The following is a 16318-nucleotide window of genomic DNA, read 5'->3' on the forward strand; positions in this document are numbered from 1 at the left end:
TAATTTTCTTGTAGGTGTTTGAGAGAATGCATAAAAATATGACACATCACCATACCAAAAACTATACCAACATAAGTAACAAAGTCCTTAAAAGTCCAAAGCCCGACAAATCTCGGGATGGCAACGAGATCCTACCTGCATCAAACCATCCCCGAGAAGTATGCCCATTTGGGAGTGAAGAAGTAGAGAATGTTCGGCCACTCCCATGCCACGATAGGTTGCACACCCCTACTCGGACTAACTTCCTGAGATTCTATTTCACACGATGCATAACCATTAAGAATCATGGCTTAACTTCACCATTATTCTTGAGGAAACCATCCATAACTAAAACTACCAAGTGGGGGAGAGAAGTCTACCTAACGCTCAACAATATGATCTCTAGGCCAAATTTTTAAAAGTTACAAGAGAAAACTTCACTTATAATCCCTAATATTTCATCACTTTTGAAAAAAGTGAATGATGAACATTATTCAATTGATGAAACTATACTTCAAGGGATTACTTTCTCTTTCATAAAGGAAACTATGGAATCACCCCTCCCTCTTAATTTTAAAATCCCCGTGTTGATTCATATGATGGGTCTAAGGATATGGTGGACCACATTGGAACATATAAATCTCACATTCTCCTACAAGGGGCATCGAACGAAATTGTGTGTCGGACCTTCCCGATTACATGGCCCGTTAAAAGATGGTTCGACAATCTTCAATCGAGTTCCATAGGGTCATTTACTAAATTGGGTAAACGCTTTATTACCCAGTTCATTGTCGAACAAAGGCAACACGATTAACATATCTTCACACCTTTAAACATGGTGAAATTGAGTTACCAGTTCATTTGACTTGCAATGATGCGTTGGACATGAAGACCTAAAGCTGGCTTGTTGGAAGGAATAGCCAATTGGGGTGAAGATGGACCCAGAGGCTAGGCAGAAAAATTCCCATAATGGCCCCAACTTTGCTGTCTACCAAAAGAATACGTAGTGGCAGTGTGAAAAGGACATTTGGAGCTATAGATATACTCTTCCTAGAGCTTAGTGAGGCCAAAGGCAACCACGAGGCTTGTGGGGTTTAACATTCGCACTGGAACTGCGAATGTCATCCTTCAATCCACTGAGAAAACAACTCAGTCTGTTCTTCTTAAATATTCCACGTAGCTGATTCGTGAGGGCCTTGAATTGAGTGGTATATTTTGCCACATATGAGGATTGCCGCAACCGCATCAAAGCTTCAATGGAGTTGTCATAAACCGGCCTAAAACGAGTGAGGAGAGCCTGCACAAAGGCGTCCCACGTTGGAAATTGCTCGGACTTGTCGGCGTCCTGAAACCAAATGAGAGCCTCCCATTCCATATGGAAAAAAGGCCATACGGATCCGTTGGTAGAGTAGAGTTTGGTAATATTCAAAAAAATTGATTAACCTTATAAGTCCATCCTACTAGATTTTCATCGTTGAAATGGGGAAAGTCGAGTTGCAAGGGACGAGACTGGAGCATTCTATCCCCTGGAGGAAGATCATGGTTAGCCTCAAACGGAGCATGGCGATCATCCTGATGGTCCAAAGGAGGCCTATCTGGAGGTGGCTGAATTTGGGTGGTGACCAAGGTACAGATCATCTCCGACATCTTAGTGAGCTACTGCTGGAAGGTCGTATCATGGGTGAGCTGTTGTTGCTGGAAAGTGGTGGTGGTGTTGTGTTGCTAGAGGATAGCGACCTGGCATTCCTATAAGGATTCTGAAAGTTGAAACAACCTGGTTCCTTCGGCCATGGAGAAAGGAAGAGAGAGAGAGAGAGAGAGAGAGAGAAAAGAAGTTTGTGGAAGCAATGGGCGAGGAAGGAACGACTTTGATACCAGTTGTAAAGGGGTTTTTGAGTAACCAAGGATTAATAGTGGAAAAAGGGGTTGAAGAAGAAGAAGAAATGATGAATAGTACTGTAATTGAAATATAGAGCACTTCGAGAGGCCCAATCTCTCCAAAGGTAAGTTTACAATTTCATTCTTAATCTCCCTTTCCCTCTCCTGCTGCACTTATTATACATACTATTTGGATATAATCTTTCTAACCAACTAACATCCATACTCTCTCTCTTCCAAACGACTAACAATAAGGAATATTGAATTAGGGCAGAAAGGTAAATTAACATCTACATAACAATTTATAGAACTTCTGGAATCCTCTACACAGCTGACCCAAGCTGATCCCTTCCACGTCATCATTCCTCTACACCATGGCTGAAGGTTGAAGATGACCCAAGGTAGACCCATGACATTCGATCTCCAGAGGCAGTTGAAGAGTTTGATTAGTTAGTAGCTTAATAATTTTACCAATCGTCGATTGCCAAAGTTAGTATAAAAGGAAATTTGTAGTAAAAATTGTACCATACCAAACATTTTTTCATAATGAGTTAAGTAAATAATAAATGAACATTAAAAAATTCCACGAGCCTGAATAAAAATGAAAAAAAGAAGAAGACATGTTAGACATTAACCCCCGGGATTTGATTCATACACAACACCATCACAACAACCCCTCATATGAGGGGTTGTTGTGTGGTTGTTGTGATGATGTTATAAATTTAACATTTTCCTTAATCTCCTATCTCCTACTCATTGGGAAATGATCAAAACACTCACAATGCACAACAATGACACAACACCAAAGCACATTGGGGTGGGGTCCACACATTGGGTCCCACCCTAATGTGCCTGGGGAGTGATAGTTGTACACCTAGTGTACAACAAATGCACAATACCCCTTCACAAGGGGTGGGTCCCACAGTGTGTGGGGGCCACCCCTTGTGAAGGGGTGTTGTACATTTGTTGTACACTTGGTGTACAACTATCATTATTCAATGTACCTAGGTGTTGTACCATTGTTGTGCACAAAGAGTGCAAGGATCACTCCCCCATACTCATTTGCACATGATCAAATTTCAAATTTATTATTGATTTTGTGAGACTCAATTTGATCCTTACAAATTTAATGATATATATGAAAATAAGATAAGTAAAAGATAGACATAATATATCTGAAAAGTTTTAAACCGTGATATTGTATGACTTTCCAAAGTTATAATCTCAAAAACATATTTAAACTCATAAGGCGATAAGAGTCATTATCCTAAAATCTTAAGAGCATAAACATGAAATTTTATTTTCCTATGTAAAGTTAAAAATGGTAATCTTAAAAAGCCAAAAAAAAACAGACAAAACGATGTCGAACGGCTTTTAGAAGCGGCTCGAAGAATTTCGATACCAAGCGTTTCCGAGGAAACATTGTCGTACAGCACGAGCATACACAGTCTACACCTTTTCCTTCCTTTCCTCATGCTTGGCCTCTGTCTCGGAGAGAGAGAGAGAGAGAGAGTGAAAGAGCCTCTCTTCTTTTCCTGGTGCTCTTCTTCTTCTTCTTCTTCTTCTTCGTCAGTGCCCAACGCACCTTTTTGTAGCTTCATTTACTGTCACGCATTTTCCCAATCCCTAAGCTCTCCCTCACCCGCAAACCACAAGCGAAAACCCTAAATTAATCTTTTTGTTTCAAGAAAGCAACCTATATACCGCTAATTCAATCCCTAATTAATATTTTTTTTATCAATTGGATTTAATTGACTGAGCGATTTCGTTAATTACTTCGATCGTGGCGACGATGGCGACCGGGCATGTGATCAAGCGGGCCAAGTACAAGACCTCGGCCAAAGGCCCTGGGACTCCTGGTGTATTGAAGATGGTACATAATGCCAGCATAAACTCCTAAATTTTTATTTATTTTTCTTATATTGTTTTGTTATTGATTAATGGATCTTAGCAAAAGAAACTATGAGCATAGTGTAAAATTTTATTATACATTAACTGCCAATACATAATGTTGTTTTGCACTCTATAGTTCGTTTGTGATATGATATGATGGTGATATACATAATGCTGTTATTAGGTCTAGCAGTGCTATTTTGCAATTTGGACTTTATTGATTGCTAATGGAGTTTCGGTTGATATGGCTCAAATTATTGTATGTAGTGTGATTTTAAAATTAGGAGCAACCATCACGTTATATGATGGCAATTGAAACGGTGTAGTGATTTTAGAGACTGTTGCTGCAGATAGAGGTCTGAAAATTTCATGAAAAAATGAATAATTCAATTCATACCATAGGTGTGTTAGGAAATTGTATATGCGTAACTAAGTAGAAGGACAAGGTTTTTTTGCAAGACAATCACTGACCGAACACACCTTTTTTTTTTTTTTGCAGTTAAAAATTTTATTTTGTTTTAAGAAAAGAAAAGAAAAGCGTGTGTATGATTGGCTAGGTGATGCGGGGATTTCTTATTATCGATTTCTTTGAATTTTTTCTAATTTTATTCATTTTTTTTTTTTTGTAGACTGAGAGCAAGGTTGTGTTCAAGCCGAATGATCCCACTTCAACCGCAAAGACTGATGTAGAGTTTAGATCAATAAAAGGTGTTTCATTGTTTTTTTATATGTTTTAGTCACGTCCAAAGTTATTTACCATTTAAGCACTTTGCTTGAGCGGCTTTTGTAACCATCATGGTGTGTGTTTTGGGTTTTTTTTTTTTTTTTTGGGGGTGGGGGGGGGGGGGGGGGGGGGGTGGGGTGGGGGTGGCTTCCCTGTAAATTGCCGATCCATTTTGAGAATCCATGTATATATCGTTTCATACTTTTTCTCTAGTATTCATGGCTTATATTTGTGTGATAAAGTTGTTGATGTCTTTCCTTCTTTGTTGTGAATATTCATTCAGGTCATAAAAACACTAAGGAGGGATCTAACAATCCACCATTGCTTAATCTCGCCCTTGATCAGGTTTTCCCTCATGTCAATAACTATCATGCAACACCTTTAAATGCTTAAGCCTCTAAGACATTTTATGTGCAACTACCCACCCATCATGGCTCAAGTGCCTTGAAAATTGGGGTTCGTACTTGACATAAGAGATACTTATGATAAATTGGCTGTGTCTTTACATTTATATAGTTTGTACTAAATGTTATTTTTCCCTCATTTTTTGTCATTGATGAAATATACGAATTTCTATTCTGTGCTATTCCAGGGCGGTAGTTACATTTTTGAGTTCGAAACTTTCTCAGATCTTCATGTTTGCCGAGAGTTTGTTGGTAAGTCTCAATTACATCTGCGATAGTGATTGAAGTTTCTTAGTCCATAATAATGTGCCATCAATCTTGTTCAAATGTTTAGACATTATATTAGGTCATAATAGTTGCTATGAATCTTCCCCTTTGTATTTGCATTTAAAGAATAACCTTTTGCAAGTGCTGATTGTAGGATTTTTTTTTTTTGGTGCTGATTGTAGGATTTTTTTTTTGGTGCTGATTGTAGGATCTTAAGAAGCATGTACCATTGTCTTTTCCTTGTCCATACTTTTCCATCTGCATTGCATTATTTTTGTGTAGTGAAAGTGATTATTCTGTTAATACTTGCATTTTGCATTGCTGGAAATTGTTTATCCTGAAGATGTGGCATCTGTTGCCTTATGAACAGCAAATACTCTTGCAAAATCGGGAGAGGCTGCGAAAGTGAAGTCCAGAGAGGCTGTGATAGCCACTTCTGATAAAACTGCGGTTACTTATTCTGATGAACAACTCAGTACAGCAGAAATGGAGCTTCGAATAAAGCTATTGCGAGAGAATAGGTAGATTTACTTTATTATACAAATGTAATAAAAACGCATTCTTTAGTATGACCTATTTGGTAGTGCTCCACCTCTTGCTTTATAATTTCCAGTCATCTTATTTTTATTTCTCATTTCTTAATTCTAATTCAGCTTTAGTTGAATCTAGATCTACTCTTGCTTTGGTTTTGAATACATATGATGCTGAAGCTATAAATATTATGATAAACGTTGGTTAATTCATATGCTAAGGAAAGTTAGATTTACACGTTTTAGGAATATTCCTATAAATCAGTATTGTTTTTTAGTGGACTTCTTGCTGTTGAATGTGGTTATTTTCGTACACCTTATAGTTTTCTTATTTTTGGATTCTTTATTTGTTGGTTGATGTCATTTTACTTTTACAGTGAGTTGCAGAAACTTCATAAGCAATTTGTGCTTGGTAATATCTTGACAGAATCTGAGTTCTGGGCTACAAGGAAGGTAATATTTTTTATTATTTATGTGATATGTAGCTTTTTGTTTAGCATTTGAAATTGGAGCTCCATATGATTAGAGCTTTTTATAGTCTTCCTATGGAAGATCTTCATTAGAACCTGTTGTTTCTGTTGATAATAGAATTATGTAACATTCCGATGGAAGACTTTGAATTAAAAGCTGTTATCATCTTAATAGGGTTTTGTAACATTTTATTCTCCTAAAATTTAATGCAGAGGTTGCTGGATGGAGACAGTGGCCGAAAGTCGAAGCAACTGGTTGGTTTTAAAAGTTCAATGATTCTAGATACAAGACCCCAGACTGATGGCCGGGTACGACATCTCTCTCTCTCTTTTGCATGTGTTGTGTTTGCATGGATATGCTCGTATTACAATGTGAGTATCTTATAGATCTAAACCAATTCTTTTGAGACAAGCCTTATGAATTATTGAATTTTCTTTTATTGGCAAGAGTAAATGTTTTTTTCCTTTACTAGTTGCATTTTGCTTGTGATTTTATTCATGGAAACTAATTATTCTTTTACTTCTTTTTCTTTCTTCTTTCGTATTTTCAGACAAACAAGGTTACATTCAATTTGACACCCGAGATCAAATATCAGGCATGGTTCTTTTATTTTTCTCTTTGGGTTTTGGTTTTCTAGGTGTTTGTTAGCAGCCAATTTTTCTGAGACCTATCCAAATATCTCTTAAGGATGTTAAACTTTTACGGCAATTTTTTTGTGAAATAGTTGGCTCAAGTTTCAGCATGGTTTTAAGCATTGGGATTGACTGCTATATTGGTAGTTGTTGATTGGTTTGATCGGGGTTCATAGATGATGATATTCAGAAATGATACAGGAAGAATCTAAATAAGAAGAAAGATAAGAACCAAACATCAGAACATGATTATAGATGCACATTAGTATTATACATTTTACAAAAGATGGATTTAGAACAAATTAGGGAAAAATACATTTTATTCCCCCAAAGTTTGACCACTTTTTCACTTTTGCTTCCGATGTTTAAAAAGTGGCAATGTACCCCAACCAAGAAATAATTAACGGAGTGCTTACATTGAAAATTTCAAAAACTCCGTTAATTATTTCTTGGTTGGGGTACATTGCCACTTTTTAAACATCGGAGGTAAAAGTGAAAATGTTGTCAAACTTTGGAGGGGTAAAATGTTTTTTTCCCAACAAATTATATGAAATCAAAATATTTGAAATCTTAATGAACTTGAAGATGTGGTAAGGATTTATTTGTTATAATATGGTTTTTTTTAATAGTATTATAGTTATATTGATTTATTTCAGTTCATGCATACTCTAATATTGAATTCTTAAGCTGCAAAGCTGCTGCCATTGTCTGAGATAAGACTTCATTAGTGTTTAACTATTGACATTTTTACTTATAAAAAAATTAAAAAAAAAACTGTTGACATTTCACATTTGTGTGGAAGGGAGCTGGCTTATTTATCATGGCACATCTTTATTCTGCTTACTTTTCCTTAGTGTCAATTCTTTATTTGTCTCGTTTCCTTGGTGTTAATTCTTTACTTGTCTTTCAGATTTTTGCTCTGAAACCAGCTGTTCAACAGGCATTTCTTAATCTTGTTCCTAGTAAGGTAGCGAGGGCATTGAAAAAATTTATTCTTTTCACTAATTATCAAGCAAGTTTACTTATCAGATGATTTTGTGAGACTTATTGTTAATTTTTCACTTACTTTGCTTTTGCTGGTGTTTTCTTGGTTGATTTTTGAATTCTAGATGACAGAAAGGGACTTCTGGACAAAATATTTTAGAGCTGAATATCTCCATAGTAGAAAAAATGCTGTTGCAGCCGCAGCAGAGGCTGCTGAAGACGAGGAGCTAGCCATTTTTCTGAAGGATGATGACATATTGGCAAGTGAAGCTCGGCGAAAGGTGCTCTCTCTGAGAAAGTTGGGATTTCCTTATTTTACTGGAATACTTCTGTGTCATTATTTTTTATGATTACTTGAGAGTACTTTTATAACTCCAATGGTATTCTTGTTGACAGATTCAACGGGTTGATCCAACTCTAGACATGGAAGCCGACCAAGGGGATGATTACATGCATCTCCCAGTATGTGGGATAAGACCATTCTTGTAATTTCCTTTAGTTGATGCATTTAAGTTCTCTCTCTCTCTCTTCTTTTTTTCTTGGGGAGGGGGTTCATATTTAGCCCAAATAATTTTCTTTTAATTTTTTTGACTCAAGCAAAGATGACAGGGAGATTTGTAATGAAGTAATTGGAAAATTCTGAAGTTACCATGGAGTCTTGATAGTGATTTCTATGGATTTACTACTTGATTTTGAAGTGGTCTAGCTAGTCTTGAATTTATATTTCATAATACAAAGTTACTGTTGTTTTAATAGCAGCTTTTGAACTCAAACTTGTACTGTTGGAGAAGCCATACTTCTTCCTCCTCCCCTTGCCCCTTCTTCTAATGGGATAAACAATATCATTTACATGACAAGATTCATGGTTGATAGTGTGTTATATCTGCATGTATAGAATTACTCAACCAGGGCAAGAAGGTCCCTAATTCATTTGCAAGGTAAAAGATGGATATTTTGTCTGACACTTTAAATAAATAGTGTGATTTGATTATTGCTTGTCCATTAGAATTTTGAGGGAGACGATAGGTAATATATGTTAAAAGTTGGAAAATATTTGCAGCTTCTATGATTCTTTCATACATGATATATGTACCATTGCTTCTCCAAAGAGTAGAAAATTAAAAAAATAATAATTTTGAAGCTCTCTTTTGTTTTCCTTATTAGATATGATCATGTACTTTTGATTTGTGGAAAATGGTTTGGGTGACTTTCCTTTGTCATTTTATCCGGTTGTATAAATGCAGGATCACGGGATTTTTCGTGATGGTAGCAAGGATATAACTGAATCACAGCATGAGCAATACAGGAGAACTTTCTTACAAGACCTTAACCGGCAAGGCGAGGTTGTTCTTGAAGGAAGAACTATAGGTATGGATCTCTCTTGAATTTATCTTTTTTTTCTTTTTCTTTTTTTAAAAAAAAAAACCATTTTATAAATAAATTACGTGTTTCTCTCAGAATTTCATTTTCTTTGAACAGTAATTTGATTGAAAAAAAAAAATTGCAGTTAGTTTAATTTGCTGAGTTTCCTTTTTATTTATTCACTTCCGGTAGATAAATTTGGTTTATAAACCTGAATGTAGATGTAGAGTTGGACGATCCAATGTCCGTAGCAGAAGCACTTGCACGTTCAAGACGGGGTTAGTGTGGTTTATTTTTGTTTCTTCCATTTGATTTTCCCCCCAAAACAAAAAAAGAAATGAACTCTTTCTTTCTTTATAGAACTTGCACTTATTCTTTTGCTGTTGTTGTGAAGAATCTGATGGGAATACCAAGGAGGAGAGAATTGATAGGATTTCTCGGATGACTGAGATGGAGGACCTTCAGGCACCTTACGATCATCCTTTTGCTCCACTTTGTATCAAGGTTGGATTTTGTCTTCATTTTACGATTCTTCGAAATTAATAGCATATAGATGTTTTACGTTGTGGTTTTCTAAAATCAGGATCCTCGTGATTACTTTGATTCTCAACAAGTTAATGCACTTAAAACTTCTGATGACGCACGAGCTGGAGCAGAACAATTGAGATGTAGCCTGAGTACTGAGGAAGCATATGGCTTTTTGAGGGGTTCAATATCTGAGATAAAGGCTACGGGATTGTGTGCTCCAATTGTCAGACCCGAGGTCGCTCTTACGGTAATAACCTTTGTTTCACATCAACTAAGATATTATATATGAGATCATGTATAACGTAAAAAAATAAAGGAAGGAAGGAAACAAAACGATATTAGATATGATATGCGATAAATATTTCATACTTTTAACTGTGTAATTTGTATGATTCAGGTCCTTAATGGATTGACCCAGAATATCTCAAGTACCAAATATCAGCTGGGAAAGAATGTTCAAGAGAGTATACTGGACAGGATGCCTATCACAACTAAGGAGGAATTGCTACATGTGAGTTGATGGGAATTTATTAAAATTATATATAGCTGCTTTTAGAAAAAAAAATTCCTAAACTTCGCTATTTATACTTGATTCCTTCCAGATTAAGCATGCCACATAAGAACACGTTTCCATGTGCTATTGTATATTTTATAAATCTTGGTTTCTTAGCAATATTAATGTTTATAAGAAGGGTTTTCTTTTTCCAGCATTGGATATCAATTCAAGAATTATTAAGGCACTTTTGGTCCTCATATCCAATCACTACATCGTACCTTTATGCCAAGGTAAGTGCTTTATTTGCATACTAGGGGTACGGCCTTTTCTTTTTTCAATAGAATCTTATAAAAAGAAAAAGTCAGTGCTGTATTTGTGAACATGAACAAGAGTCATTATGTCAGACACATTCGTTTATTTATTTTCCAGTATTTGTTTGTATGCAGAAGAGTCATAGATAGTACCATCAGCAAAACTACTTATAAGCCTCTTGGATGTAGCACAACTATAATTTTGCACACTGTTAAGTTGTAAAGGTAGGTTTCATACATTTATGGGCTAGATATTGTCAAATTAGAAGTTGTGGGAAGTTTCTTATTTATGGATCAAAGTTTCTGATTTTCTGAACCTTTCTGAATCAATTATCAAAAATCTTGTTCCTACTTTGAAATATTATAAAAGCCCAATCTTAGGATAATGGACTCTCTATGTCTTTTCAGTAGTATACTGGTTTAAGAACACTTGGCAAAAGAATATATCGGTTTAAGAATGTATGGGTTTCCCCGAACCATTATTAGCTGATAGAAGCGTATCGGCTGTGATTAAATGGTTTGGTTACACTTTGTGGTTCTTGAGGAGTCAAGAGGCATTCCTATATCTAGGCCACAGAATATAGTCAAGAAGCTTACCCTCAAATGTGATAATGGTTAAAATGAGGATACTGAATGCATAATAGCATTTCAATTTGCTTTTCAGAAGTTTTAGAATATGAATTACCTTTTATTCACTAAAAGGGAAAAGGGAAACTGTACAAGGATATTTTCACTCGTTTACGGGATATAGTAGTCTTTTGATTGGATTGAGTCAGCATGCCTATTGCCTTGTTCATTTGGTGATTGATGTGCAGGTGAGCAGATTGAAGGATGCCATGTCAAAAATATATCCACAGCTGGAGGTACTCTTTAATATAGAATGTTCATGGTTATTTTCTTCATCTCATCGCTAGCATATAGACAATCTTTACTACCTTTAACTTTTTAGAGGACTTGGAATCCTCACGGCTGTTTTAAGTTAATTTTGCCCATTTGGTGACCGCATCTCAAGGTTACACATAATTTGGTGATATTGCATTAATTTTGTTGTTCAAGTAAGAATGCTGACAAATGCATGGTCAAACTTTACCCTTGTCTTATATATTTGTAATATTAGTGTCTCAATTTCCCATCTTAAAAAAAGACAGCTTCTTGATTTCCTTGTGCAAGGTAACAAATATTCTTCTTAAGAAGAATGTCAACATGTGAAGATCAGCTGGTAACAGTTTGCTCCATGATAGTTGTAGGAAAAAGTAATTTTTTTTTATTTTTTTATTTTTTCACTTAGATTGGTTTCGCAAAGCTCAACAATGAAGTTTGGTTTCTTTATTAAGGCAGGGATGTCTTGGGTGTTGCTCGAGTTTTCACTGCAGAGCTGCATCCTTGAAAAGGAGAAAATGATTTTCATGTCGCACAGCTTAGTTGTGAAAATCACCCTCTGGTGCCACACTATTCTTTTTAATAAGATCCCCCTTTTGGTTGGGCAGTGTGATGGTTCCACCAAGACATTGTTTGAAGGAGTGTACTAAAGGATTCTTGTTTCTTCAGTCCTTGTCTGTCATTTTCTTAGTACCAAATTAATTTGACTGAAAGGGGCTAGAAAAGTAAAAATAAGTAAACAATTAAGAATGTTATGGAACAAACTTACATAGTGCTGCTGTGAGGACAAGTTCTTACTGATTTTTTTTCTTCTCAATATTGTGTTGGTTAGTGAACAGAAGTTTTTGTTGAAATGAATCTTTATTATTATTATTATTATTAATTTTTTTTCACATTATGTTTTGTGACAATTTTGGAGGGGAACTGCAGTAAAATATCCATTTCATAAATTCTGTTTCATCTTGATCTATTTTAACAAATTTAGCATGATTAATTTATTAATTTATTTATTTTTATTTTTATTTTTTATAAGTAAAAGAATTTCAATAAAATTCAAAGAGCTTACACAGTACAGTACATAAGAAGTATACATGAATCATGTTTTTTTTTTTTTTTATAAGTGATTGCAATTTATAAAAAAAACGCGCAGAGGGGCGCAATCCTTATACAAGGGAAGTATACAAGAAAACCCTTAAAAGGGACGAACATAGAATAAATTTAAAAAGTCTACATAAGTAAAAGCACTCAAACTATGATGAGGCGCTATCCAACTATATAACGTATCGAGCAAGAAGTATACATGAATCATGTTATCATGTCTTTTCTTTGTTTCTGGAAACATTGGATGTTTGTTTTTTCTTGACCTCTTTTTGGTGGGGGTGTCTGTTGCTCCTTCCTGCTGGGGTTCAGTTTTGCATATTCTTTTCGTCAACATTGTATTTTATTCTTTAATCAAATTTCAGGAATTAAAGGAGTCCGTGCCCTCAGACCTCCGCCACCAGGTTTTCCTCCTTGTTCGTCCTATGCATCAGGTAAGTGCTTGTCTTCCGTACTCAATTTGACTGCTAAAGCCAGTGGTAGCCAGTCACATATTCTGTTGGCCCGCGTGTACTCTTGATGTTTCTTCCCTCTCCTTTCCATACCAACACAATCAAACTAAACAAATCAATTAATACTATAATTGAAGCATCCGTGTGCATACTGGATGATTTATTTTTGGGTCGGGACTCGAGTTGGTGTTCGTAGTTGCATACATTTGATGGCTGAAGCTCACGGCCAAAGACCATATTGGTGCAGGCTCTAGATGCTGCTTTTCAACATTACGAATCAGATTTGCAGAAGAGATCAGCAAAGAGTGGGGAGAAACCAAACGGATACATCTAGGAGAATAATACCACCCTTGTCGGCTACATCTAATCAGGCAGTAACATTCTTTGCTGTCCCTATCTTATAGCAGTCATATATACTCTACATGACATCAATTTTGCTCTGAGCTTATATCGGATTGAGATCATCTTCATCAGAAAATAGCAAAAAGTTGAAAGCTTGAAACTTGACGACCGACTGTTTGCCTCACTTGAAGACCTACTATTGCCTTGTTGCTGCACCTCCTGATCAGAACGCAAATCCTGTATGTTTCTAGCAGTTAAGGCCCCACTTTAAATGTTTTGTTACTGTTAAATGCCATTTGGTTATAATAATGTTATATTGGGATGTTAATTGCCAAGAATTTTGTTGGTTAAGGCTGAATTTGCATTGTACTCTTGATTGGTTACTTGTAATTTAAAATGCTAATCCATTCTCGATAACTGGTCCATCGTGTGTTTTTTCTCTGGGTTTGTTTGAGACTGACGTCAAGAAATACTTTTCATGAGTTTAAATTTTAACACGAGTAATTAACTAGTTTAGCTTAAGAGGAGTGATTGGTACAACTGTTGTGCACCACTCTAGAGATATGGGATGAGTCTTATGTGGGACTCATGTGGTAGAACCCACCACATGGGATCCACCCTATATCTCTAAGACCTTGCACAACAGTTACACAACTGTTCTGCAAGAGTCATTTTCCTCAGCTTAAAGCATTTTTACCTGGTTAGCGGAAGGTTATTTTTGCTAGCCGGTTGGCTAGTCGGTATGCAACTAGTGGTTACATTTGGCTAGCTAGCCCAAAATTTAGGGTATGTTTGGCAAGTGAGTGAAGAGAATAGAGTAGGGGGGAAAGAATTTTTGAGTTAGTAAAAAGTTATAGATGTGATATAAGTAAAAATAATTTGTATGGAAAAGTGAAAAAGTTTTATATTGTAGTGGATTTTTTTTATTTGAATAATAAAAAAAAAATTATTGATGTGATATAAAAAGTGAAAAAAGTTAGAATGTTTTGATGTCGATTGTTTTTGAAAAATGGAAATGTTTTTCCTAACGCGCACTACTTTGCACTCTTCAAACACTTGCCAAACGATGCCTTAGTCATGCTTGCCAAATGTTAAAAAAAAAAAAAAAAAAAAAAAACCAACATATTTTTCCTAATAAAACATGCACGTGACTTTGAAATGTAGATGTTTTGTAAATGAAATAATATTTAATTAAAATAGTGAAAGTTGATAGTTAAAATAAAAGGTGAGATTGAGTACTCATTGGATTTTATTAGTCAAAACAGCTAAAAAATTATTTTTTACTATGTTAACTATCCACTTTTTTAAACTACCAATTTTCATTTCATTTCAACTATTCACTTTTACTATTATATTTAAATATTATTTTTTAAAGATTTCATTATTCTTTTTCTAACGGTCATTTTATCGAGTATTTGTTTTATTTTAACGGTTATATTTTAAATATTCGTCTTATCCTAACGGTCATATTTTTAAAAATTTTGTTTTATCCTAACGGTCATATTTTTCAAATAATTTCTTTTATCCTAATGGTCATATTTTTCAAAAAATATCATATCCTTTCAATATAAAAAAACGTTAAGATAAGAAATTAAAAAAAAAAAAAAAAAAAAAAAAAAAAAAAAAGAGAAATGAACTTTTGCTTTGAGTGTAAAAATAAATAATATAAAAAAAGGGGGAGATAAATTTATTCTTTCTTATTCATTTGTTCACTCAACAAACAAAAATTACTATTTTGTTAAGGCTATTGGGGATTTTTTTTTTTTTTTTTTTTTTTGTAGTTTTTAGTGATTTGGCTAACAAAAAATAGATTAAAAAAAATCTAGTTTGGTAAGTCTAGTAGGAATCGTGTTTAGTTTTACGCCTGGAATCCTCATACTTCTTTTTCCAAAATGATGCGTCTTTAGAATATGTAAAGATGCATTATGTAAGAATACATGTTTTAAAAACATGTCATAATGATGATGATTACAATTTATAGAGTCTCCTTGCATGATGCTGATCATCATAATCCATTATTAAGATTTGAAAGACATATTTGTTGGAAAATTAATGGCAAATAAATAAATAATTGATTACAAAAAACTATAACGCATTATAAAAATATTGGCAAGCATATATTTCAAAAAAAAAAAAAAAACAACAACGAACCAGTCCATAACACAGATCAAGACTCAAGAAATTATCCATGTACATACAAAAGAAAAGAGGATAGAATTGGAAGAGGGAAAAGAAGAAAGGCATTATCAAATCAACATAAAATCCCAAGAATCATTCCAAATCCTTTAACAATATTGCAAATGCCCAGATGAAAATTTAAAAAAGAAAAAGAAAATCCTAGTAAATGGTAAAACAAGAATACATGATGCAGTCAATCGGAGATTACACACAGCTAGGTAGCATGAATCAAGGAGCAGGAGCTGGGAAACCAAAGAAGGGCCTTCCACAGAGACTCCCATTGATATTGGGATCGCAGAGATCCACGGTGTCCTTCAGCTTGTGGAACCCGTTCTTGAACACCCCGAACCCGAACAGACACCCGATCAATACCACCACCATTATCAGGCACGTGCACAGCATGCATATCCTCGTCCCACAGCACATCTTTTTGCCTCTTCCTCTCCCTCTCTCCCTGGGCGGCTGCGGTGGTGGGTTTTGGATCTTAATTGGTCCGGGAAGTTTATAGCAGATCGAAAGAAAGAAAGAAACAGAGTTGGTAAAACGTGTAAGGAAAACGAAGTGTATAATCCTATCAAAGAAAATGCTTTGACGTTATGCCCACTCTCTCTCTCTCTCTCTCTCGATATGATATAACTGCTTGTGTTCGCTTATAAGGAAAGCAATAAATAGGATAGGGAGCTCAAAGGAAGAAGAAAACAAAAAAAAAGGAAAAAAAAAAAGGGACCTTTTTCTTTTTCCTCCTTTTGATTTAGATAAGGTAAAAGGAAGTGGTTGATTTGTAGCTCTTTTTTAGGAGCAATGGGTTCACCTTTTTATTTGGTTCGGATGTTGTTGGGGGCAGTCGGGAGAGGTGGAGTTGTTACTTGGGACTGCATCCGGTGGTTTAGCAGTTTGGCTCAACAAATTC

The 16318-nt window shown here is 35.2% G+C and overlaps 2 protein-coding genes across 2 annotated transcripts; one reads left to right on the top strand and one right to left on the bottom strand.

Moving 5' to 3' along the window:
* The first annotated feature begins 3225 nt into the window (after nucleotides 1-3225).
* On the top strand, nucleotides 3226-13653 carry LOC133875624 (general transcription and DNA repair factor IIH subunit TFB1-1). Its single transcript, XM_062313814.1, has 20 exons — nucleotides 3226-3730; nucleotides 4380-4458; nucleotides 4758-4819; nucleotides 5067-5130; nucleotides 5516-5666; nucleotides 6053-6128; nucleotides 6359-6454; nucleotides 6697-6741; nucleotides 7689-7745; nucleotides 7888-8043; nucleotides 8159-8224; nucleotides 9007-9130; nucleotides 9346-9402; nucleotides 9519-9628; nucleotides 9708-9899; nucleotides 10050-10163; nucleotides 10361-10438; nucleotides 11275-11322; nucleotides 12802-12870; nucleotides 13136-13653. Exons 1-20 carry the CDS (start codon nucleotides 3650-3652, stop codon nucleotides 13220-13222), a joined length of 1812 nt encoding a protein of 603 aa, XP_062169798.1. The 5' UTR covers nucleotides 3226-3649; the 3' UTR covers nucleotides 13223-13653.
* A 1808-nt stretch (nucleotides 13654-15461) lies between these two features.
* Nucleotides 15462-16015, bottom strand: LOC133875640 (uncharacterized). The gene has a single exon (XM_062313835.1). It carries the CDS (start codon nucleotides 15832-15834, stop codon nucleotides 15637-15639), a length of 198 nt encoding a protein of 65 aa, XP_062169819.1. The 5' UTR covers nucleotides 15835-16015; the 3' UTR covers nucleotides 15462-15636.
* Nucleotides 16016-16318: the final 303 nt, after the last annotated feature.

This window comes from Alnus glutinosa, chromosome 8 (assembly GCF_958979055.1).
Source record: "Alnus glutinosa chromosome 8, dhAlnGlut1.1, whole genome shotgun sequence".
In the NCBI taxonomy this organism is placed as follows: domain Eukaryota; kingdom Viridiplantae; phylum Streptophyta; class Magnoliopsida; order Fagales; family Betulaceae; genus Alnus; species Alnus glutinosa.